General features: G+C 35.1%; 1 protein-coding gene and 1 non-coding gene across 5 annotated transcripts in view; both read right to left on the bottom strand.

The window, feature by feature from the left end:
- RC3H2 (ring finger and CCCH-type domains 2) overlaps window positions 1–26362 on the bottom strand; it is a 96270-nt gene that overhangs the window by 34338 nt on the left and 35570 nt on the right. For all 4 annotated transcript variants that reach the window (XM_069073723.1, XM_069073722.1, XM_069073721.1 and 1 more), the window contains exons 2-8: window positions 22604–22900; window positions 21979–22096; window positions 19980–20213; window positions 15519–15694; window positions 11041–11241; window positions 10365–10497; window positions 10149–10267 (exon numbers count right to left, since the gene is read on the bottom strand). In XM_069073723.1, the coding sequence (XP_068929824.1) occupies window positions 10149–10267; window positions 10365–10497; window positions 11041–11241; window positions 15519–15694; window positions 19980–20213; window positions 21979–22096; window positions 22604–22834 (1212 nt within the window). In that variant the 5' untranslated portion in view covers window positions 22835–22900. The remainder of the gene's footprint in view (window positions 1–10148; window positions 10268–10364; window positions 10498–11040; window positions 11242–15518; window positions 15695–19979; window positions 20214–21978; window positions 22097–22603; window positions 22901–26362) is intronic.
- Window positions 10577–10688, bottom strand: LOC138150546 (small nucleolar RNA SNORD90). The gene has a single exon (XR_011165587.1). It is a non-coding gene; the product is annotated as a small nucleolar RNA SNORD90 (small nucleolar RNA).

The following is a 26362-nucleotide window of genomic DNA, read 5'->3' as shown; positions in this document are numbered from 1 at the left end:
AACTATGCACTGGGAAGAAAATAATATGATTCTCACAAATGTTAAAAAGGACCACTTCTTTATCAACTTAAAGTTCTCTACTACCATCAAAACAAAATATTTAACATTTAAGAACTAAACCTAGAAAGTATCAAAGATGCGATAAAAGAAAACCATTTCCAAATATTTTTATTTGAACATGACATATGCAGACTGCCATATCTAGATATTTTTGTCTAGAAAAACTACTGGACCACCTCAGTGAGATTCATCGTTGCTTGCAAGAGTTTGGTCTAACCACCAAAACTGGGAAAAGAAGAGATGAAGAATGCTTTGCCAAGCTACAACAGGCAACTGGACAGATGTACGTGAATTAGTCATCTGGGACAGGTACTATATACATATATATATAGACAAGTGGCTGAGCTCAAAGTCAAAAAGAAGAAACTAAATCATAAATATGAAACTGCACAGCATTTTCAATCATCCTGAGCAGACAACAATAAAAGCATATATTGTAAATATGAGTATTCTTCAGGTTATGTGATATGGTTGTGAATTTTGAAATTCATTTAAGTTCAATAAATATTAAGAATCTACTATATGCAGGACACTATTAATCAACTAGCATTTATTAATCATCTACTATGTGCTAAGTGCTAGGATACAAAGAAGGGCAAAAGAACAGTCCCTGCTTTCAAGGAACTCAGACTGATGGAGGAAACAACACGTGAACAATGACATGTAAATAAGATCCGTGCATTCTTAGAGTGAAGATAAGAATATTAAGAAGTCCTGGGAAATGTTTCTTGGTGGGACTTTAGCTAAGATTTAAAGGAAGTCAGGGAAGCTAGGAAGGAGAAATGAGGAAGAGCAATGCAGGCATAATGGACAGCCAGTGAAAGCACCTCGAATTAAGAGACAGAATGTCTCATGTGAAGAACATCAAAGTCAGTGATACTGAAATGCAGAGTATATGAAGGGGAGTAAGGTACAAAAAGACTGAAAAAGTAGGAAGGGCTAATTTTGAAGGACTTGAAAGACAGAAGATTTTATATTTGATCCTGGAAGCAACAGGAAGTCACTGGAGTTTACTGAATTGGGAAATGATATGATCACTTTGAGGAAGATCAATTGATACCTCAGCAGAGCATGGACTAGAGTGAGAAGAGACTTAAGGAAAGGGGACTAAATAGTGTTGTTGTTGTTGTTGAGTTGTCTCAGTCATGTGTGACACTCAGGTTTTCTTGGCTAGAGTGGTTTATCGATTCCTTTTCCAGATCATTTTACAGATGAGGAACTGAGGCAAACAGGGTTAAGAGACTTGCCCAGGGTCACAGGGCTAGTAAGTGTCTAAATAGTAAGCTACTACAATACTTCAGGTGTAAAAGGTAAGAGACAACAAAGGTTAAATGAGATAGAGAGTCCATGCCCTCGAGGAGTTTCCAATCTAGTAAGAGCTATGAAACATAACAAAAATAGCTATCATAAAATTGTAATGATATCTAGGTAAAAAGGGTACAAACTGCTATAAGCAAAAGTAAGAATCACCACGAGTTGGGTACTCATTTGTCAACTTAAGTGCCTTTCTTGGTTTAAAGGTATAAGCTTTATAAAATCCACTGATTTATATACATATATATATACATATATATACATATATACATATATATATATATACAGTTATGTTAAATGTTAATAAACACTTATTAAATACCTATTATGTGCCAGGAACTGTACTAAGTTCTAGAGATACAAAAATAGGCAAAAGATAGTGTCCCTGCCCTCAGGCTTGCAATTTATGGGATAATACAAGAAACAATAAAGGAAAAACAAAATACTATAGGAAAACAGAAAAAGGAGAAAACACTTCTACACTTTCACTGGGGGCATCAGCAAAAGGCCAGGAAATGTTACCAGGCGTGAACTCTGAAAAACTATATGGATTTCAACAAACAGATGAGGGACTGCATTCCAGGAATGGAGGACAATTTGCGTGAATTCAGAGACAGAAGATAATAGGACAGGAGAAAGTAAAAAGTAGTAGTCCAGTTTGGCTGGAACGCAGAGTAGGTTTTGTCAGTTCTTGGTGCCACAATTTAAGAGAAACACTGATAAGCCAGACATTGTCTATAAGAGGGCACCTAGGTTCTCCATGACTTCTGTACCTGGCTTATAATCTTTCTCTCCACCCCAAGTCCAACCCTTGTTACTAGTAACTGTGACATACATATCAACACTCCTTCAAAAATCCTAACTGCTGCGTTCTTCAACATATGTACTTCCTATGACCTACTCCTCCACTCAATCTCAACCACACAAAAAGAGTTACACTCTTTATCTTGCCTTCACCCACAAATACATCACCTCTACGTTCAAGAACTCTGAAACCCCTTTATTCAACCATAATCCTATTTGCATTCCACCTCTCCTTGTCTTCCTTTATCAAAACATATTCTTTAAACATACTGTGACTTATAATCTCTTGACCTCTCAGTTCCTTCCTATGCTATTACTCCTGCAGCAGCCACTCTCTTTTCCTTTCACAGAATCCCTGCACTGTCCTCTTAAGTCCCTGGCTCCCTTATTTAGTCAATTACCTGACAAGTCTCACACCTGGATGACTTTTATCATTCACTGCCTCTGTTCATATACATACATACATACATACATACATATATATACACATATATATATATATATATGATGCTGAAGGAGATAAGAGAAAAATCATTCAATCATTCTGTTTGAGTCCACTACAACCTCTACTGGACCCTCACTAGTGCTAGGCAATCCTTCTACATCTCCCTAAGCAATTCATTATTCCATTCTCCACAACAGCTATTCTAAATCTTTTAAATCTCCCATGGCTTTCCTCCCCTCACTCTAAAAGGAACAGGATATATTAAGAGGGGGAAAGGGGTAGAGCAGCATCCTATGTTAAGAACATTTACATGAGGAAATCTAGAAACCTGGAGGATAAATAATGACAGAAAATATTTAGATGAAGAGAGGAACAAAAACAACAATGCTGTTATAGGAGCATGATAATAATCACCTAAACAAGAGGAACAATTAGCATTTGGGAAAACTTCACACACTAGATGTGGTAACAGGACACAACAGCAATGGAGACCTCAATAACCCAATAACCCAAAGCTTTCTCCTTTTGAAAAGGAGATTAGTTAATAAATTTGTTACTTGACTTAGTAACAATTTCATCCATTAAAAGGTAGAAGAACCAACAAGAAGAATTTCTATTCTGGATCAGATACTGACCAATGAGAAAGAATGGTTGCTAAAGTAGAAATAAAAGGAAAAATAGATATTTATCATGAGGAGATCAAAGATAAAAAGATCCAATATATACCAAGATAGTAACAGTAATACTTTTTATACTAGCAAAGAAACAGAAGCAAACTAGATGCCTACTAACTGGAGAATGGCAAAATAAGTTATAGTATTCCACCAGTACCCTCAAGACATCAAGAAGAAAAAAAAGGAAGCAGTGTTGGACAGACCCTCTGTTAGCAAATTTTGGGGAAATCTTGAATGAGTCACACAAGACAAGAAGGCACAGAAGAACTGCAATCTACATTGATTGCAAGCTTCTGAATTAATGAGACCAAAAATCTATTTAAATAGAAGAATGTAATGGAATATCACTTTGCTGTAAGAAACAGTAAATATAAAGAACAAAGGTAGGCCAAATTAGATTTATATAAATAGATGCAAAGTAGAATGAACAGACTCAAGAAAACAATATATACGACGAAAATAACACAAATGGAAAGAACAACAACAAAAATACCATGTAATGATAATCACCAAATTAGACTTTAAAGAAGAGATATGAGAATTCACCTCCCTTCACCGAAGAGGTAAGGGAACATGGAGGTGGAACACTGCACATATCAACATACTTGATTCATATGTTGGTTAAGTTTGGGTTATTTTTTTCTATTTTCCTAAAATATTTTTCATTATAAGGGACAGATTTTTAGGAGGGGGTATATATTGAGAAAATTTAAAAAGATATTAATAAAAATAAAGCCAAAGAAATAATGAAAAGATTTGGGAGGGGGGGGAGCAATTGCATCAGAGTTTATTGTAGAGGAGAGAGAAACAATGCACAGTTTCCACATGTCTCTTAGATTTTGGGAAAACAGATTTCAAAGTAAAAAGGTAAGTAGGAGCCTAAGGCAAAATATTTTACAGAGAAGTTGGCCCAATACAAATGGCTAGCTCTCAAGAACACAACTCTACAGTTAAAACAGAAACTATTGCTACTAGATACAAAGAGTATGTTGTTTCCTGTAGAAGAGAAAAAACGGAAAACAAAGATGTTGGTAACCATTGTTGACAAGAGGGGTGGCTGAACTGTGCTAAATAGCATAATGGAATTATTATACCATAATCTTATCATAACATACAAAATGGCAAATAGGAATTCAGAAAAACATGAAAAGACAGGAACGAATTGATGGAGAGTGAAAATAAGTACAACAAGGGCAATATATTCAATGAGCACGATAGCATAAATTAAAACAACATTAAAAGGCAGCCAAGCTCATTTAATCGTAATGGACTAGCTTGGTTCTAAAGAACAGCTATTTCTTTTTTAGTAGAGAACTGGAAGACTACTGAAGCAGAACACTAAATATATAGTCAGATAAAATTATGCTATTAACTAATTTTGCTTAACTATTTCTTTTTACAAGGGAGAGTTAAATGGGGGTTTGGGAGTGGTGGCAGAGGTACCAGGAAATGACTATGACATAAAAAAAGAAAAGATAGCAACAAAACTTACAAGAGAAAAAAGGGTATCTACCTGAAGAGACCAAAGTGGAGAGAGTGAACTAATAAACAAAACTCAGGTTTTTAAAAGATATAGATAGACAGAGATATATTTATGTATATACACATATGTATGTATAATATCTATGTCCATTTTCTATATATATATATTCTATATATGTGTTATATAAGCATTGATATACGTATGTGTATGTATATATGTATATACACGTATGCGTGTGTATGAAACAAATAACTGAGGATGAACACTGATAAATAAAAATGTTATCAAATGTGCTAAAGGCCCCGCCAAAAATGAGGTTGGCAATGAGTCTAAGGGCACCCAAAAGTGTTTATAAGCTTTGGAGCAGGTAGGAGCAAGAAAAAAAGGAATAGCGGATAGCTCAAAGTATACAAGATAACAAGTGATGCCAGAAGGCTGAACTACTCAATTCCTAGTTTTCTTCTGTTTATTTTTTTTTCCCTTCAAAGTAGAAAGTTCTGTGGACAGGGAAGAACAAAAATCATTAAAAATCTAAACTATGCAGACACATTCATCTACCTGCACCCAATTAGTTTAGGTCACCAAGCCTAGACAAATTTTTCTGTAATTATGAAGATGAGTTGTTGAGATTTCAAGGATAAATGATCTTCGAAAGATCTCAAAAACAAGAGAACTCTGAAGTGCAAATATTCCAATTTTCAACAAAGGGAAACAGAGTAGAATTTGGTAACTACAGACCAATGAGTGAGCTTTACTTTCTACCTAAGGGAAAATTCTAGAACACATTAAGAAAATGTTTTAACAACTTAAAGGACCGGTAATAACCAAAATATGTTTTCATCAAAACCAGGTCAAATCAAACTAACTTCATATCCTTTTTTTTTTTGATGGAGTAAGTAAACTAGTAGGTAAGAGAAATGCTATAGGTATAATATAAGTAGATTTGAAGCTGTGTTTATAAATAAAATGGTGATCACAGTATAGTTTGGTGAATTTGAAACTAGTAAATAACTAGATCCAAAAAACAGGGATCATTGATGGGTTGGAGTCAACCAGGAAGAAGGTCTGTAGTAGAGTGTCACAGGGATCAATCCTTGCACCTATGCTCTTCAACATTTTATCAATGACTTAGATAAACCTACTTATGGTTGTAAAATCTGCATATGACATGATTTTGAAGAGAAAGCAAACACACTGGATGACAGAATCCACAGCAAAAATACATCAACAGGGCAGAATGAAAAAATGAATGCAATTACTTCGTTGTATGTCTGGACCAGTCAGGGCCTACTGAACAGTCCTGATGAGGACCAATTCATATCAGCAACTATTCTGTAACATAAAATCTTAAGAGAGTTGACTGGATCACTGAGAGGTGAGACTTGCCCAGGATCAGAAAGTCATTATGTATCAGAGTCAGGACTTGAACTAAAGTCTTCCTGATACCAAGGTCAGTTTTATATCCATTATGCCACACTGTCACTCTAGTAGGGAAAAGAAATAAATTGGAATAAATATAAAATTCTACAATGGGATTCAAAATACAAAATATGCTGCCCTGCCTATATTTGTTTTCTAGGAATCAAATTTTAATTAATATATAGATGAGCCTGAGATTACGTGGACATCAGTGGATAGAGTGCTAGACCTGGAATCAGAAAGATCTGAGTTCAAATCTGGCACTGGATACCTATTAGCTGTATATGGGCAAGTCACTATATGACTGTTTGCTTCAGTTTCCTCATTTGTAAAATGGGGATAAGAATAGCCCCTACCTCTAAGGATTGTTGTGAAGATCAAAAGAGATAATAATTTTAAAGCACTTAGTATAGTGCCTCAGCATACAGTAAAAGCTACATAAATGTTAGCTATTATGATTGCCACACAAGGATCTGAATGAACTAGGGATACTTAGTCTGGAGAAGAGATTATTTAAAGGGAACATAATAGCTGTCTTTAGATAGTATGTAAAAGGCAATGCTACAGAAAGGGGAATTAAATTTATTTGGCTTGTCTCTACTGAGCAAAACTAAGAGCAATGGGAAGACTCTAGCTTTATCAAGCTCAGTGTAAGGAAAAATGCCTTAACAAATCAAGCTTAGAAAAAAGAACAATCTACCTCCGCAAATAATGGTTTCACTCTCACTGGAGTTCTTCAAGCAGAGGCCGGATGATGATTTTTTAGAGATGTAGAAAGCATTTTTGGTCAGTTATGGGTTGCAATAGATGGGCATTGAGAAACCTTCAATTATATTATATTCTGTATTTCTGTAAAGTCATTGTTAGATTTGTGTATTAGGGAGATTATTCTGGTCGCTGTGTGAAGGATGACTTATAGAGAAAAGAGAATGGTAGCAAGATGTGAACACAAAGATACCAGATCAAAATTGAAGGGGGACCAAACGTAAAAAACATATGAAAACATGTAAGGTGGTTGAAGCATAATATGCAATGATGACCTGCATGTACCACAAAAGACATCAAGGAAGCATAAAAATGGGAGGAAAAAAAGGACAGGTCACATAATGTAAATGAGGGATTAAGAGAGAAACTAAATGGAGTAACCAAAAAAATAGATTTTTTTTTTAAATGGACAAGTTCTCCAGAATTGAAAGGGTTATGATCTACATGAGGAGATATAACCATACTGACAACATCAATTCAATGAAAAAGTTTTTGTTCTTTCCGTTTATATTATTATAGTCATTGTACATATTTTTCCTAATTCTTCAATCTGTACTCATTCCTGTTTTCCCTTGCTTCACTACAGTTGTCATATTCAATGTTTCTAACAGCACAAGGAGTTGTTATAGCAATTTTTACATTCATGCACCACGATTTGTATAGCCAGACTCCTATCAATTGGCATCTTTATTTCCAGTTTTTTGCTACTATAAAAAACACTACCTGAATTATTTTTTAAAACCATTATTCTTACCCACTTAAGATATCCTTTAAAAATTAGGCATCATTTTCTTTGAAACAGGAAAGCCTATGAAGCAGCAAACATCAAAAACCTTTGGTACTGGTTAAAAAATAGAAAAGTAGATCAATGGAACAAACCAGAAAAGGGAGAATAAGAAACAATGGAGCTACTAACCCAGTGTTCAATAAACTTCAGGTTTATTTTATTCAGCATGAATTACTTAGGAAAGAAATCCCTTTTTGAAAAGAACTGCTGGGAAAACTGGAAAGCAGGCAATCTTACAGAAATCAGGCTTGGATCAACATCTTATGTCATATCTCATAATTCAAACTATATAAGACTAATAGCTATGCCCCAATAAAGTAGTAGTCAAAGGATAAGAATACACAGTTCTCAAAAGAACTGCTAATTCTTATCAATTATATGAAAGAATGTTCCAAATCATTAATAATATAAGCAATGAAAATCAAAACAATCCCAAGGTTTTACCTCAGACCCAGAAATCATCAATGTTATAGGTTTGTGGAAAAGCAGAACACTGCACTGATGCACTGTTGATGGAGTTGCAAATTAGCAAAACCATTCTATAAGGTGTCTTGGAATCATGCAAATCAAGTGTCTAAAATATCTATATTCCTTAACGCCAAGATTCCACTGCTAGGTATATACATCAAGGAGGTCAATAATAAAAAGGCTCCATATACCCCAAAATATTTATAGCAGCAATTTTTATGGAAGGAAAGACTAGGACAAGTAAATGTCCATCATTTGGGAAATGGTTAAACAAATTTTGGTACATGAATACAACATGTACTATGCTATAAGAAACAATAAATAATGAGAAGCATTAAAGTAAATAAATTGATGCAAAGTAAATCCAGAGATCAAGGAAAACAATATGTACAATGATTACAACACTATAACTGGAAAGAACAATCACAAACAGAAAATGAATGCTGCAAAATTACCCATAAAATAAGCTTTTTTTCCTCTTTTTTCTTTTTTCTTCTTATGGCTCTCTGGGGGAGGGGGAGAATAAAGGGAGAAATCTAGGTGATACAAAGATAAATAAAATTTTATTTTAAAAAAAGAAAATGCCTCAAACTAGATATTCATTTCTTGTCAATTATTTTGAAACAATCAAGAAAATGAAGTGTAGGGGAGGCCAGGTGGCACAATGAGTAAGAGCGCCAGCCCCAGCATCAGGAGACCCAGGATCAGTTCCAGCCTCAGACACTTGGCACCCACACAAAATAACTCGCTGTGTAACCTTGAGCAAGTTACTTAAACCCAATTCTAAAAAAAAAGAAAATGAAGGGTGTCCCCTCCACATGTGTCATTTATTTACATCAGTGGTTAACCAAGTATAATCAGGGATCCCTGGGGGTCCCAAGAACCTTTCAGGGAATCTACAAGGTCCAAACTACTTTCTTAATACTAAAACACTTAAATTTCTAAAATGGAAAACATCAATAAATCTAACCCACATAAATAAAATCTATTTTGGTGTGGGGGTAAGGGGAAATCACTAATTTCTGAGAGTATAACGGCAACTTGAGACTAAAAGGTTTGATTTATAACTAATAATTCATTTGGACAGTAGTAATACCATAAAATATTTATCACATTTTATTCTATCTTTGGGAAAAAATAAAAAATTTCTTCCTTAAAGAAGAAATGACAAAAATATTTTGAAATATAGTGAATGCCTATATAAATGCCTATATAAAACTTGTCTCCAAACTTCTGCATGAGTGCTAAGGACTTCTGTTGCTCCTAGTACTAGTATTCGTACTAATTTATGGAGTTTTTTAAGATTTTGCAAAAAATTCTACACATATAATCATCTCATTTGTTGTTCACAACAATCCTGTGATATAATACATTACTCTCCTGACTTTAGAGCTGAGAAACTTAAGGCTACAAGAGAGGTTAAGTGACTTACTCAAGAGCTAGTAAGTAACTGAGGCAGGATTTTAATTCAGATCTTCCTAATACCAAGTCTAGATCACTAAAAAATAGCAACTAAAAAATTAGTTTCTCAACAAGAGTAAGCAAGGACTAGAGGGCCAAGAGGGAGTCACTTCACAGATTCTTATTAGCGACACATCTTACAGAGTTATTATTAACTTTTGTTGTTGGTTTAGTCATTTTTCAGTTGTTTGACTCTTCATGAACTCAATTGGTATTTTCTTGGTAAAGATACTGAAGTGATTTGCCATTTCCTTCTACAGCTCATTTTATAGATATGAGGGAAACAGGGTTAAGTGACCTGCACAGAGTCACACAGCTAGTTAAGTGTCTGAGGCCAAATTCAAACTGAGAAAGATGGATCTTACTGATTCCAAGCCTGGCACTCTATCCACTGCGCCACTTAGCTGCCTCATTATCCACTTAGAAATTGTCAGATAAAACAGTCATAAATACACATATTACTCTCACCTGTGGTGTCTCATGGCCTTTACGACTGTAGTTCTGAATAAAGTCCACAAGTCCATGCACCACGGTCTTGACAGCAACCATTGCATTTTCTAGCTGCTCCCAAGTTGGTGAGACAGCATCTAAAACGAGGCAACATCAGAAAAAATGTGAGCTACATTCTGCTTTAGTAACATTTTTATAAAAAATTTTAAAGAGCAGAATTGAAACTTCACATACCTGGATTAGGATCTATGTTTGCAAGAAGCTCCAAATGAGGCCTCAATCGATTCAGGTTTGCTGGATCACCTGTACGCTGCAAAACAATTGTCAACTCTTGGACACTCTTTGCAAAGGATTCTGGAGACTGAAGCTGAAAAAATGAAGACAATAAGCCATTCAATTTGACACAAATAACTATTTTATATTCAAATTATTTCTTTTCTCTTAAAGTTTTTTCATGTGTCTTCAGATTTCACAGAATGATTATCAGTGATGAATTTAATTCCCATCTCAGAATCTGCCCTATGAAACTTCATCATGAGACACTCTGAAAACTCATAATCCACATTTTCATAGTGCTTTTAAATTTAAAAGTATTTTTCTCACAATAACCCTGTGAGGTAGGTAGAACTGGTATTATCCCCATTTTACAGATACAGAAACTTAAGTTTTCAAAGGAATAAAATGGCTTGATAAACAGTCCACATCTAGGTAAGTAAGTGGCAAAATGGGGATTTGAATCCAGATCCAGACTATGATAAAAATGTGAACTTTCAAAAATACTTTTTATAAGGCTGTAATATAATTATATAAATACCTTTACAAATAGTTCAAATTCATGTTGCAAGCTGAATTTTTAAATTCTTATTCCCTATATCTAAGGAAAAACATCAGCAGCTCTCATTTCACAAACCTTATCAATGATGGACTGCATATGTGATTTATGTGCCAAATCACCATAGAGAAGTGAAGACCACTGTTCCGGTGATATACGAAGCCCTGCTTCCATAGCAATATGAACTATCTGGGCATCATGCTCCCTTCGCAAAGCCTCATAACTTCTAAATTCTTCTTTCAGCTGCATCAGAGAAGAATCTTCATCCCTTTTTGTGACCTGAAAAATTGTAAGAAAACAATAACAACAAAAAATTCCACCCTTTTAGAATAGGTCAGAAAATTGCCTGGAATTTTAGAAACCAACACCAACTTTTTTTGCTCTAATAAAGGGTTGGAAAATCTGCCTGAAACAATACATGCTCTATTCACTGCGCCACCTAGCTGCCCCAGGGATATATAATTAATGTGCCACAAAGGGAAAAACCTGAACCCAGGCTCTTGACAAGAATGCTGACTTTTACAATGTGAGTAATTATTAATAAATTATTATGAAATTAAATTCAATTAATAATGATAGTAAAATTTTAGAATCGATCACCAAGTATTGTTTAAGCAACTACGATCTGCTAGGCAGTATGCTTGCTTCTAGGTATACCAGCCCAAAGAACAAAACAATCACTATTCAAAAGGAGATTATATTCTAATGGGGAGATAAACACATGCATAATACACATGGCATAAGTATAAAGTGAATAAATTCAAATTTGTACATAGTAGTTAAGCAGAAGTTATTTGAAGAAAGATGATGCTGTGATAGGGCACCATGAAAAGCTTTGCACTGAATATGGCATTTACACTACCTCTTTAAAGAAGAGAGGGAGATGAACAGAGCACCGGCCCTGGAGTCAGGAGGACCTGAGTTCAAATCTGGCCTCAGCCACTTAACACAGAAACTAGCCGTGTGACCTTGGGCAAGTCACTTAACCCCAATTGCCCTCCAAAAAGCAAAAAAAAAAAAAGAGAGAGAGAGAGGGAGATTCTGTGAAATGGTGATAAGAAAGGAGTACATTCTAGGCAAGTGGGATAATCAGTACAAAAACAAGGAGATGGGATATGGTACATGTATGTAAGGAATCAGATGTGCAAATTACTTTGGCAAAACTACATAGGACAGATTGCAGTGGAAAGAGACTTAAGTCAGGGAGACCAATTAGGAGGGTATTATAAAAATCTAGGTAAGAGATGATGGGGGCCTGAACTAGGGCCACAGCTGTGTGAAAAGAAAAGGTTGGATGCAAGAGATATTGAGAACACTGAAACAGTATGATCTAACAACTGACTGTGTATGTTGGGTGAGGGAGAGTGAAGAGACCAGAAAAATTTTGACCCTGGAAGACTATAAAAACAATAATGCCTTCAACATTAATAGTGAAGTTTGGATGACAGGTAGGTTTGGGGGAAAAGATGAGTTCAGTTTTGGACAATTTAAATTTAAGAAGTCTCTGCGAAGTCCAATTTGAAATGTCCAAAAGGCATAGGGCAGAAGGCAGGGAAGAGAGCAGAAAAAGATGTGCATACATACATACATACATACATACATACATATATAAAATAGAAAGATATGTATATGTATGCATATCTTCATTGTATATGTGTATATATTATATGTTGTTATATAATACATACATACTAAGCACTGCATGTGTGTGTATACACATACACACCCATATAAGATATAAAGATATACCTTACATGGGAGGTGATGTGGTTACCATGAGAAAGAACATAAAAGTATGAAGAAAGCCTAGAGAAAACCTTGGAGAATATCCAAAGGCAGAAGATATGATAAAGATAAGACAGCAAAGGAAACTGAGAAGAAACAGTCAGGCTGATGGGAGGGAATAACGTCATGGAAAACCTGAGGTGGAGGATACCTAAGAAGAGAGGAGTCAGGAGGGTCATGTCAAGAGAAGTCATAAGAATAAGGACTAAAGAAAAAAATGAGACATGGCAACTAAGAGGTCATTGTACAATAACATCCCATCACATTCATATGCCACAGTTTGTTCAGTCATTTCCCAATTGATGAGCACCCCTTTCGTAGGAAATGAAGTGCCATAAGAAATAAAGAGATGACTCCAAATAAACCTGGGAAGATCTATATGATGATATACAAAGTGAGAGGAACCTGGAGAACTTATATCATAGTATTAACTGTAAAAAAGAAGTCATCATTTCCTTGATGTCATGGTCCCTCTTAGAAAACGAAGGACAAACACAACAACAACGCAATGATCAACAATCACTCCAGAATAATGAGTAACAAATGCTGATGAAGAACGCTGCTGACATCACAACTGAGAACTGATATACAAATATGCAAAATTAAGACTCACATTTTTGGTTGAGGCCAAAGTAGCAATTCATTTTGCTTGACCAAGTTTTATCTATTCACAACAGTTTTGTATTTTTTAAGTGGGACAGGGTATGGGTGGGAGAAAACATAATTAGGGGAAAAAGGATCATTGGTAACTTTCAAGAGAGTAATTTCACTTGAGTGATGACGTCAGTCACATTCACTCATTCAATGCATTCAACCAGAAATTATTGAGAACGTATTATATATAAATCATTATGCTAGGTAATGGTCCCTATCCTTGCACCACTTACAATGTAGCAGAGGGTATGACATGCAAGCTTAAGCACAAAATAGTTATATCATATAATAACAAAAGCATAAGAAACAAGTTAAAGGGATTATGGGAAGATAGGTACAGTAGTTGATATTGTGAATCAATACAACTTTTCTGGAAAGCAATTTAAATTTTCCAAATTAAGTCATTAAAACGTCCATATCCTCTGACCAAGAGATTCCATCACTAGGTTTATACCCCAAGGAGGCAATTGATGAAACAAAGTCCTCATATATAACAAAATCTTTATAACAGCCCTTTTCACAACAGTGAAGAATTGGAAGCAAAGAAAGTGTCTATCAACTGAATGGCTAAAAAAAATACAATATGTAGATATAATGGAATATTACTATACTCTAAAAAATGATGAATGTGATGAATACAGAAAAATATGGAACTTCTACCTGAATAGAGGAAAGTAACAACAAAGTAAAGTAAGCAGAGCCCAGAAAAACAATGCATACAAAGACTACAACATATAGTGGAAAGAACCACAAAAAAAAAATTTGAAACGATCGCTGCAAAATTATAAAGAGCACACACATCTCCAAAGAAAAGACAATTCCACCTTACTCTGTTGTAAAGGTAGGAGATCCACAAATGTGGTACTCTACACATATTTTCAGACTTTTTCAATGTAATGATCGGTTACGTAGATTTTTTTCCCCTCTTTTTAATTTTTCAGAAGTATTACTTGTTATCCGCAATAGCTCTCTGAGAGGGAGAAATTGATGGGTAGGCAAACTGTAGTAAATTATGATAATATTTAAAAACAACAATAAAAACATTTAAAAATATGCAAAATGACAATAAACAGAAAGAACCACAAAACAATTAAAAGAGACATTACAAAATTACAAAGAAAAAGTATTTCTCCAAAACAAAAGAAAAGGCACTTCCTCCAATTCCTTTGCAGAAGTGGGAGGTCCATGCATGTAGAACATTGAATACTTAAAGATTTTTTTTCAATGTATAGATTGATTTTGCTAGTATTTTTTTCTCTTCCTCTTTTTTTTCTTTAAAAATATTCTTTGTTTAATAAGACTGCTCTCTTGGAGGGGGAAAGGAAAGGAAACTAGAAGAACGAACATATAAAAAACAAAAGACATCAATTAAAACTTAATTAAAAGAAAAATGTTTGTAATATATAATGACAAAAGCACAAGAGAGATACAAAATTTTGTGATTTTAAAAAGGCAACAGGATAATTGAGGATAAGCCTTAGTGGAAAAAAAAAACCCACACGTATTAAAACAATAACACATAGTGTAATCTTCTAGTTTATTACAATAAACATAGGAGGCTTTTTGCTGTTATGATCATTTTTTAAGGAACTACACCTTCAACTGAACAATGAATGCAATGGGCATATTGAATGCCTGAGGAAACATGAAATACTTTTGGCATATATTTATAAACTCCAGTAAGTACTAATTGATTCAAAAGAGAGCATTAGCCAGGAAAAAGTAGGCTTAGGAAGCAAGACAATAACATATACAACCAAGGTAAGGATAGACACACTGACTAGAAAAATGCAAATGAAGAAATCACGAAAAGGAAGTCACACTATCAGTGATTAAAAAACCAAAGTTCTTAAAGGATAGTTAATAAAACAGAGACCATTGTAAAAAGCAGAGAGGTACAGGACTAGCACAAAACAGTCAGAAACAATCACTCTATTGGATGGTTTTCTGGGGCACCTGGAGGGTTGAAAGGAGAGAGGGGGCATGAAGGAGCAGAGAAAATTGAATTGACAGAGATACATAATATAGGCATTAATAAAAAGGTTATCATCTTTTTTTTAAAAGCAAACTAAATATCTCTCTGTTTACATTGCTGTCATTCTTAATTTGAGTCATACCTTAAAACAAGAAGCACGATACAGTAGCTGCACAACATGACCAATACTTGTTTTTGACGCCTGAGGAAATCTTGGTTCCAGTCTTTGGACAACAAAAAGTACCAAAACTTTCCTTGAGAGAGCAGAACCGTCTTCTAGGGCCAGCAATACTAACTTTAAGGCCTCTTCTTGCATAGCTGGAAACAAGTCATAAACATAAAAATAATTTTAACTGAAGAACTCTGTAATCTTGTATTTGTCATGACCAGCACATTATGTTCCAGTACAGGGTTTGTGGTAATGCATAACCCAAATTCCTATGCTATTTAATATGGCAGGATATCATAATCAGACAATTCGTGTAAAAGATTAAAAGAAAAAAAAGTACATATCATTTATTCTTTATTAAGTAGGCCAAGTACCTAGATATCAATGGGAATAAAAAGCTCAGAAGGCAAACATTGGTAAAAAAAAATTTTTTTAAATGCCAGGGAACGTCATTTGAATAAGGAAAACTATCTGTTCCTATAATTTGTCATTCAGTTGTTTCTAACTCTAGTTGTGTCTAACTCTTCATGACATCATTTGGGGTTTTCTTGGCAGAGATACTGGAATGGAGTTAATTTTACAGATGAGGAAATGGAGATAACCAGGGTTAAGTGACTTGCACAAGATCACAAAGCTAGTGTCTGAGACCAGATATGAACTCAGGTTTTCTTGACTCCCGGCCCAGCACCTGATACCCTGAACCACTTAGCCGCTTTACAAGCCATCTTATGGAATAAATCTGAAATTATTATGGAAAAGATATAACTTTTAGCGTAGAGCAAATGTGTTTTGAAATCCAGACCCATAATTTCATCACTATGTGGATCTCCTAGGTTAGAAAGACCCTACAACAAATGTAAGCTGACATTTTCTCTGTAATTACTCTTGGAGAATTGAGTGAGTCCCTAAAAGGCTAAGTAAATTTATCACTATCACATGGCTAGTATGTCATAAGTAGGACTTGAAGTCATGCTTTCTTTTTTTCCCTTTTTTTAGTAATATTTATTTATTTTTAGTTTTCAAAAATCATTTCCACAAGATTTTCAGTTAAAAATTTTCTCCCCATCTTTCCCCTACACCAATACAGTGAGCCTAATGAACACCCCTTCCCCCAATCTGTTCTCTCTTATATCTTCCCCAAACCCCTCCAAATTTATAGTGGAGCAAGATGGATTTCTATACACCAGTGCCTGTATATTTTATTTCCCGGTTGTACATTAAAAAAAAAAAAACACTTTTTTTTAACTTTTGTTTTTAAAACTCTGATTTCCAAATTCTTTTCCTTCTTCCCTCCTCACCCACCCCCACTGGGAAGACAAGCAATTCAATATAGGTTATACATGTGTAGTTATGCAAAACATTTCCATAGTAGTTATATTGTGAAAGACTAACTATATTTCCCTCCATCCTGTCCTGCTCCCCACTTACTGTTTTCTACTTCAACCCTGTCCCTTTTCAAAAGTGTTTGCTTCTAACTACCCTCTCCCCCAACTTGCCTTCCCTTCTATCATCCCCCCTCTTATCCCCTTCCCCTCTACTTTCCTGTAGGGTAAGATACCTAACTAAGTGTGTATGTTATTCTCTCCTTAAGCCAAATCCAATGTGAGAAAAGCCGATCCATTCCCTTTTACCTTCCTGCTCTTCCCCTCCATTGTTAAGTTTTTTCTTGCCTCTTTTATGTGGGATAATTTACCCTATTCTATCTCTCCCTTTCTCCTTCTCCCAATACATTCCTCTCTCACTTCTTAATTTTTTTTTTAGATATCATCCCTTCATATTCAATTCATCCTGTGCCCTGTCTACGCATACATATACACACATATACACACACTCACATATGTATTTATATACATACACCCTCCTTTACATATGTATACATATATATGTATGTGTGTATATATATATACGTATATACAAACATATATATTCCCTTCAACTATCCTCATACTGAGAAAAAGTCTCACAAGTTACATTTATTAGTTTTTCCATGTAGGAATATAAACAGTTCAACTTTAATAAGTTCCTTATGATTTCTTTTTCCTGTTTACCTTCTCATGCTTCTCTTGCTTCTTGTATTTGAAAGTCAAATTTTCTGTTCTGCTCTGGTTTTTTGATCAAGAATGCATTAATGTCCTCTATCTCATTGAATGACCACATTTTCCCCTGAAGCATTATACTCAGTTTTGCTGGGTAGGTTTTAATCCCAGCTCCTTTGATCTCCAGAATATCATACTCCAAGCTCTTCAGTCCCTTAATGTAGAAGCTGCTAGATCTTGTGTTATCCTGTGTTTCCACAATACTCAAATTGCTTCTTCCTGAGAGCTTGTAATATTTTCTTCTTGACCTGGGAACTCTGGAATTTGGCTATGATATTCCTAGGAGTTTTCTTTTTGGGATCTTTTTCAAGAGGTGAACAATGAATTCTTTCAAATTCTATTTTGCCCTCTGGTTCTAGAATATCAGGGCAATTTTCCTTGAGAATTACTTGAAGGATGATTTCTAGGCTCTTTTTTTTGATCATGGCTTTCAGGCAGTCCAATGATTTTTAAATTATCTCTCCTGGATCTATTTTCCAAGTCAGTGGTTTTCCTATGAGATATTTCACATTGCCTTCTATTTTTTCATTTGTTTGGATCTGCTCTATAGTATCTTGATTTCTCATAAAGTCATTAGCTTCCAATTGCTCCAATCTAATTTTGAAGGAATTATTCTCTTCAGTGAGCTTTTCAAATTCCATTTCCATCTGGCCAATTCAGCTTTTTAAGGCATTCTTCTCCTCACTGGCTTTTTGGGTTTCTTTTGCCATCTGTGTAAGTCTATTTTTTAAGGTGTTATTTGCTTCAGTATTTTTTTGGGTCTCCTTTAGTAGGCTATTGACTTGCTTTCCATAATTTTCTTGCATCATTCTCATTTCTCTTAGCAATTTTTTCTCCACTTCTCTTACTTGATTTTCAAAATCCTTCTTGAGCTCTTCCATGGCCTTTAACCAGTTCATATTTTTCATGGAGGCTTCTGATGCAGGAGTTTTGACTTTGTTGTCTTCTTCCTGCTCTATGCCTTGATCCTTTTTATCCCCAAAAAAGAATTCTATGGTCTGTTTGTACTTCCATTGCTTGCTCATCTTGCCAGCCAATTACCTGACTTCTGAGCTCTTTGCCTCGGTAGAACTCTGCTTCCAGAATAGAGAGAGCTATCTCCCAAATTGCTGAGGTTTTCACAGCTCCCAGAGTTATTAGGAAGGCGCCTTCTTTACAGCCACCACAAGGTGTGGCACATTGGCCACACACCCCAGGACAACCACTGAAGACTCTGACCCAGATCCAAGCAGGTCAAAGCAAGAGTGATTACTCTCTGAATGGTCGCTTGGTCCCCCTATGATCTGCTGGCCAGGCGCTCCAGCGGCAGCCATGTGGCAGCAGCTGTAGCAGCCACACCTCCTCCACCTCTCACCCTGAGGCAGAGGCCTGACAGCTCTTCTCTCACTCAGTTCCAACAGAGTTCCCCACTGACCTTTAACTTTCTCTTTGGCATTTACAGGTTGAGAAGTCTAGAAACCGCCACAGCTGCTGGTGATTCACTCTCCTGAAGTCTGTGCAGGTCAGGTTGTGCTGCTGCTCAGGCCCAGGCAGCTCAGCAGGGACTGTGCTCGGCTTCCAGTCTGATGAGACAGATTCTTCCTGTCACCCTGCCAGGCTGCCTTCAGCGGGACATTTGTTTCTCTCTGTTACTTTGTGTGTTGTGTGGCTCTAAAATTTGTTTAGTCATTTTTTTTACTGGTATGGAGGTGGTTGGAGCAGGAGCTGAGGCAAGTTCCTGCTTTTACTCCTTGATCTTGGCTCCGCCCCCCTGAAGTCATGTTTTCTTGACTCCAAGACTGGTTCTTGTTATAGAAAGAAATGTTATTTAGTCTCAATGTCTATTTAAATGAAAGTAGAGAAAAGTATCAGGAAACTATCTTCTTTCTTAAACTCCACAGAAGCTACACACTTTATCCTCCATGCTGTCAACTAAATGTAAAGATGCATTAACACAGAAAAGTTTTCTTCCAATTATCCTTAGGCTTCCCACTATACAAATGAAACATTCACTATATTTGAAAATTACAACAAAACCCATGAATCTGTAAAAATGAAAATTTTGAGAAAGGAGAAAATTCATAAAAGTATATCATTACAAAATTTTTGACAAACACAAAAACTGCTCAGAATAAGTGTCAATCTGAAAATAAGTAGTGAATAAATGGAGTAAATGTATAGGTTTTATCAAATATGGTTTGACAATGAATGATAAAAATTCTTTAGAACTATTCTGCACTGAAGAAGAACATCAGAAAATCACTTGTTTACTCCTGGCAAAACTGAAAATTATCTAAGAAGGTATTTTTCTCTAAACCTATCAGTAACTGTTTTCTCTAAGAAGTTTTTTTACTTTTACCTGGTCCTAAGAACTGGCATCCCCGAGCCCTGACAGCAGCCCATAGATTGGCAGACAACTGCTGAGGGTTCTGGTGCTGTAAAATCAGTTCAGTTACAGTTCTTTCCCCGAGTGATCGTGCTGCTCGCATGGCTCTTACACGACCTTCTTCTTCCACAAGTTGACAATTTACAAGAGTCACCAGTTTCCTTTGCATTGGACGGCTCAGTGCACTCTGATTCAAACTAGCAACACCTTTCAAAAAAGAGAAACCGAAAGATCTCAGTTTTTAAAAGTAAAGATGAGTTGAAGATTTTTTTTAAAATGTTTCATTATTTACTTCACTGATTGAGCTATAATCCCTGAGTTAGTTTCTCACTCACATACCACAATAGTACTGACTCTTAGAGATGGTTATAGGATTTAGAGCCTAATGAAACCTTAAAATCCATCTAGTCCAACCTTTTCATTTTACTAACAGATATGACACTTAGGGAAGGAAGTAATTTGACCAAAGTCACACATTATCAGTGTCAGAGTCTGGGATCTGAACCCAAATCTCGAGATTCCCAATTTGGTACTAGTCAACCCTATCATGGTATATGTTTTGCTTAAGACTAATACCTGCTTTCTGATAGTTTAGTTACTGTTGTACCCTTTAGGCTCATCAAGACAACTTAAGTTCTGGTATGTATATTATGGTCAAGTGACATTTTATCGCATTTAGATTAAAGAATGGGGCGGCCAGGTAGCATAGCGAGTAAGAGCACCGGCCCCAGTGTCGGGATGACCTGGGGATCAAATCCGGGCTCCGATACTTAGCACCACACCCAGAAATAACTGGCCATGTAACCTTGAGCAAGTTACTTAACCCCGACTGCTTAAAAAAAAAGATTAAACAATGTATTCTAGCTCCATTAAAAACAGATACTTCAATGGATTAAGTAATATTATTAATGTGGATCCTCTTTCCAATGTAAACTTATCCAAGTCTTCACATTCCAAGTGCTTTCCCTTCCATGTATCTTCCATATGGAATCCACCCCACATACCTAGATGTTCTTCTAGCTTTTTAATATTTCATAGATAACAAGGAAACACTCAGACTATCCATCTGTTATCCTTCGCTTTTACTGCATGACCAGCTCAATTCCTTTAGCAATCATACATAAAAATACAATACAGTATACCTGGCTGTTTGCCGTCAGTTATTGGTTACTATTGGTAGCTTTTCTTTTAAAAGCAAGACATTTGTCTTCTGGGACCTATCACATAATCCTATCTAAAATCAATGTAACAAACCACAGGACTTTTAAATTCCTTGAGTAAGGAATCACATTTCATACTTCTCTGGTATTTCTCAAATGCCAAAGAATATATCTCATTAACAAGATGACAAAGACAATGATAGTAGCTCATATTTGGAGGTTTGTGAAATGCTTTCCTCAAAACAAATAGTACACATATTATCCACATTACACTTCAGAGATGAAGAAACAAAAGCTCAGATATTAAATGACTTGCACTGGCTTACATGAATGGCTAGTAAAAGCTGGAAACTTACTAAGAGAAGAAATACAAGTTCAAGGGAACACAAGAAAGGACTCCTTGACAAGATTTGTTAAGATTTACATTCTAAGAATTCCAAATAAATAGAACTAGTTTAACTGAAGGAAATGAGTATTTCTCCTTTTGTCTGGTTTGTGGTTAGGTTACATTTACTTACTCTGATGGATCTGAATTCTCATCAATGAGAATAATTCTTGCAATGAAGCAGACCCTCCATGCCCATCTAACCTATATGATTCCTGTTTAAATTCTCCCATAAATTCTATAAAACAAAAAATAAACAAAATAATAATCTATGTTTTCAATCAAAAAAGGCAATTGCACCTTCTGCCAAATCCATTTTAAGACTTTTATTGCTTCATATGAGAGTATCAAAGCTAAGTTTACCAAGGTTAATAATTTTCCCATCAAATCCTACCTATCAACAGAGACAGCTTTTAAAGAAACTTACCCTTTCCTCCACTTAGTGGTTTTAAGTAGAGTGCCAAATCCTCAACACATTTCTTTGCAACCTCATAGTGCTTATTCTCTCCTTGATTACTTAATTTTACTGTTTGATGATCTGGTACCTAAAAAGGGAAACTTCTCATAAATACAGTTTCAACAGATTCAGCTCTCTATATACAGTGATAATCTTGTCCTACATAAAATATAATTCTAACAATACAATCAAATCACAGTGTCAACAGCTGTAAATTAACTACAGATCATCTAATCTAACTCATTTATTTTATATATAAGGAAATTAAGGATCAGAGGGAAATGGCTTTTTCAATGCTGTTTTCTACAAATTTCAAATTTGCAAATCTGCTTTTCCTCTAAACTAAGTTACTGAACATATAACGATTAACTTTTGCATAATGCTTTATTATTTACAAAGTTCCTTTCTCACAACAGCCCTGTGAGGGATGTTGATGAGGAAACTGAGGCTCTATGAGAATGGGTGCTCAGTATCACAAAAGTCAAGAAAGTGAGGTGACATTCAAATAAAAATCTTTCTTAACTGCATTTCCAATATTTTAATGCTACTTCTGACAAAAGGCTGAAGCTATAAGCAGCACAACTTTACATCTTACCTGGGCTCCAACTAACTGAAGAAGTGCAAAGTTTACAGGAAGCACATCAATGTCTGTGTTGATGGCAGTCTGGTCAAAAGGGCATGCTTTTCGGTGAAGTTTATTTAAGCAGGTCTTGCAGACGGTGTGTGAACAACCTAAACTGATGGGCTTGTGCACATTCTCATCAAATTCATTATAGCAGATTGGACAGGACAGGAATTCTGTCCACTGAGCAGCCTGCACAGGCATTGTGGAAACTGGATGCTTGTTTAGCAGTCTAGCAGACCATTATTTCACTGTGTAGTGTTATGTTAGCTAGAAAGGAACAAAAAACAGAAAACAAACAAAAAAGATTATTTCCATATCTTCATAATTAATATTATAAATAGTAAAGCCAATTTTGATTTGCCAGATAAGCTAAAACACTAAACACATCTTATTTACTTTTTGATATTTAATAATTTAATTAAGATAACATATGGTCTCATGCTTAATTGCCACTCAATCATGGAACTGAACTAAAACTGAATGACAGTAAAACTTCAATAATCCTGTCTGAAAACAAAATTACCTAACAATCATTCTTTATAAACTAATTCAACACATGAAATGCCATGACAATAAATTTAAACTCACAATGACCAAAGTTTAAGTAGATTTTATTTCCTTCATTTTTGTAGGGGAACATAGTCACCTGAAATCTAGATTTCAGGTTAAATTGAAAGGGATAATTTTCCAATTGAATATTCATAGAGGCAGAGAGAATTTAGTAAAAGTCAGATAAAATACACCAAAAAATAATTTTCTACAACACTTAAGAAATTTAAAAAGTTTGGGATGTTGCTTCAGGGACTCAATACAACTGCAAAAAATAAAAACAGTAATAAGCTGTAGTAAACTAAGTATATTTTTAAAGAATTACAAGTAATTTTTTAAAGATTTTAGTGTTATTTGGCCAGGTATGATCTGACAGCAAGCACACTGACAGAATATTCCCCCAAACTAAAATTAATGTTTTAGAAATAATAAAAAGAATAAAAGCCCAAAACTATAAAACCAGCTTTAATTCACTTCATATATCTGGAACTTTTGTGTTATGGGTCCATTTTTCCTGAAATGGTTAAACTGAAACAATTTAAATGATTTGGAGATTTTATAGGTAATTTTAATTTTAGCTATTGATAAGAGAATTCTTTCTTACAGGTATGAAGCACAGTTTTTCCACGAAACCCAAGTTTATTATGCCTTACACTATTTATTTGTATACCTGTGGTCACATTAATTTTGAATTTTAAAATTGAGGAATTAAAGATTAACCTTTTAATCGCATTTAAAAATACAATTCAATTCAACAAGCACCAAATAAGTACGTACTGTTGGGGGACAAGAATAAGGGGAGGAAAGAGAAGGAAGAAAGAAAACAGTAAAGACATTTGTCCTAACCTGCCAGCATAGAGCTTACATTCTAGTTGTTTCTACTAATATTTACCTCAGACAAATTGCAAGCAAAAAAGAGAAATGCGAACATACCTATCTACCCAGATTTTCAGGTCTGGAAGGGAACTTAGTCTGCATGACACAGATAAGGAAACTGAATACTAGGGTATTTGAGGCTACTTGCTCAAGATTATGTAGCTAGTTAGTCACAGGGCCAATCTTAGAATTCATGTCTCTTGATTACCACTACACTACCTTCCCATAATACAGGAAGAAGGGGACAGTTACTGAACTTAGAGATCTGAAAGATGTACTTGAGCAGATCTATAGGCAAAACTGGCACACAGACAGCACTTATAAATGCTTATCCATTGACTTGATTGATAACAAAAAAAAAAAGGAAGTGATTATGTAATGCCCCCTCCAAGGATAACATATCACAGGATCAAAGGATGAAAGATTCAGAGCTTAACAAAGGTCACATAATCTAACAACAACAAATCTGATCTAACACCCTCATTTAACAGAAAAGGAAACTGAGGTCTAGAAAAGGTTAGGCTTATCCAAGGTTATAATAACATTAACTAGTAAAATCTTCTACTATGCTGACACAAAACAAAATTAACAGATATGAGCAAACTGTGTTAACACTGTTGTATGGCTTTAAATGTTAACATGAACAAAGTCAATTGAGAAAAGATATTCTCTGCAGAAATAAAATGCCTCAATAGTACCCAAAAAAGTATGACTGATTATACTTGTAATTTCTAAATCTAGTAGGAAGTTTGCCACAGTGCTTTTTTTTGTTTCCAAAAAAAAAAAAAAGGTTGCAAATCTTTATCATCTCTTTGGGAAGATCACTGAATTTGGAGTCAGAAGGTTTGCCACCTATATGACCTCAGGAAACTCACCTGACTTCTCTGGATCTCAGTTTCCTCATCTATAAAATGTGTTTAAACTGTATCAGTGGTATCTGATCTATGGCCATAAGATCCTTTAAGAGCCACAGGATCAATGAAAAGAATCCCCAAATCCATAAGCACACCAAAGCTTGTCATTTTCATCCTTATTTAGCTCCAGTACAATAGGAAAAATGATTTAGCATAATAAGTTAACCAAACTTTTGTAAACTTAAATGGCTGATCCATAAATCTATTACTATTTTTTTGAGACTGGATATCCCTATCTTAGTCAACCTGAAGTACAGAGACTACTCATAGATGGATCCCACTACTGATCATCACAGAATCTTTGACCTGATTGGATTCCAACATCTAAGCAACCTGATGAGTCTCATCTCCCTTCCAAGGGCAGACCATATTGATACTGGACTTGGTGTAGACATTGATCAACATAATGCAATGCTGCTCAGAACTCCCTAGCTCAAGAGATCTGCAGGTCTCAGCCTGCCTAGCAGAAAGGATTACAGGTGAGCACCACCCAGCCCAGCTAACTGTTTTTCAAATGCATATAGATACTGTTGTGATTAACAAATTAATTAAAAAGATTATAGAAGTAACAGTAGCTTTTCTGTATGTTCCCAATCAACAGATGCTAAAAATACCAACAACTACTATCATGTAAGGACTGGAGTGTCCATTTATGAAATTTGAAATTAGAAAGGCATCTCAAGGGGCGGCCAGGTGTCGCAGCAAGTAAGAGCACAGACCCCCAGAGTTGGGATGACCTGGGATCAAATCCGGGGTCTGATACTTAGCACCACACCCAGAAACACCTGGCCCTGTAACCTTGAGCAAGTTACTTAACCCCAATTGCTTTAAAAAAAAAAAAAAAAAGCATCTCAATACTTGAAAAATTTGGGAATCAAAAGTAGATTTGTTTCCTCATACTCTAGATTATATAATCTTATGGCAATAGTGTGAAGACTCAACAAATAATATAGCAAAGGGCTTTAATTCCAAATAATCTATATCTAAGAACATGGAATTATCATCAATGTCACTGTCTCCAACTTCAAAATGTTCAGATACAAAGTTTGAATACTACATATTTCATAAATATTTCCTAACTCAAATTCAGAACAATTAAAAAGTACTTATGTAATTTAATAGGTTTTCTGAGTATTAGAAATCTGGGCACAGTTCACTGAACTGTTTACTGGCTAATACTTTAGTGAGCGCCAACCACAGTAATTAAAGGTTTTTAAAATCACAATCTGAGTTTGAAGGTAAATTATATAACTAAAAAAAAAATCCCCCCAAAAAATTCAAAGGGAAAATTCTATTCCTATTTGTTGTGTTTTAAATGTCTACAGACTTTAAAGTATTCAAAATAATTTAAATAAAACTGAATTACTAGATATAAAGCAGTTTGTAAGAT

This window comes from Petaurus breviceps, unplaced genomic scaffold (assembly GCF_028583685.1).
Source record: "Petaurus breviceps papuanus isolate PSGF00001 unplaced genomic scaffold, PetGlider_PUasm1.0 90879, whole genome shotgun sequence".
In the NCBI taxonomy this organism is placed as follows: domain Eukaryota; kingdom Metazoa; phylum Chordata; class Mammalia; order Diprotodontia; family Petauridae; genus Petaurus; species Petaurus breviceps.
This window is presented reverse-complemented; position numbering and strand designations above follow the sequence as displayed.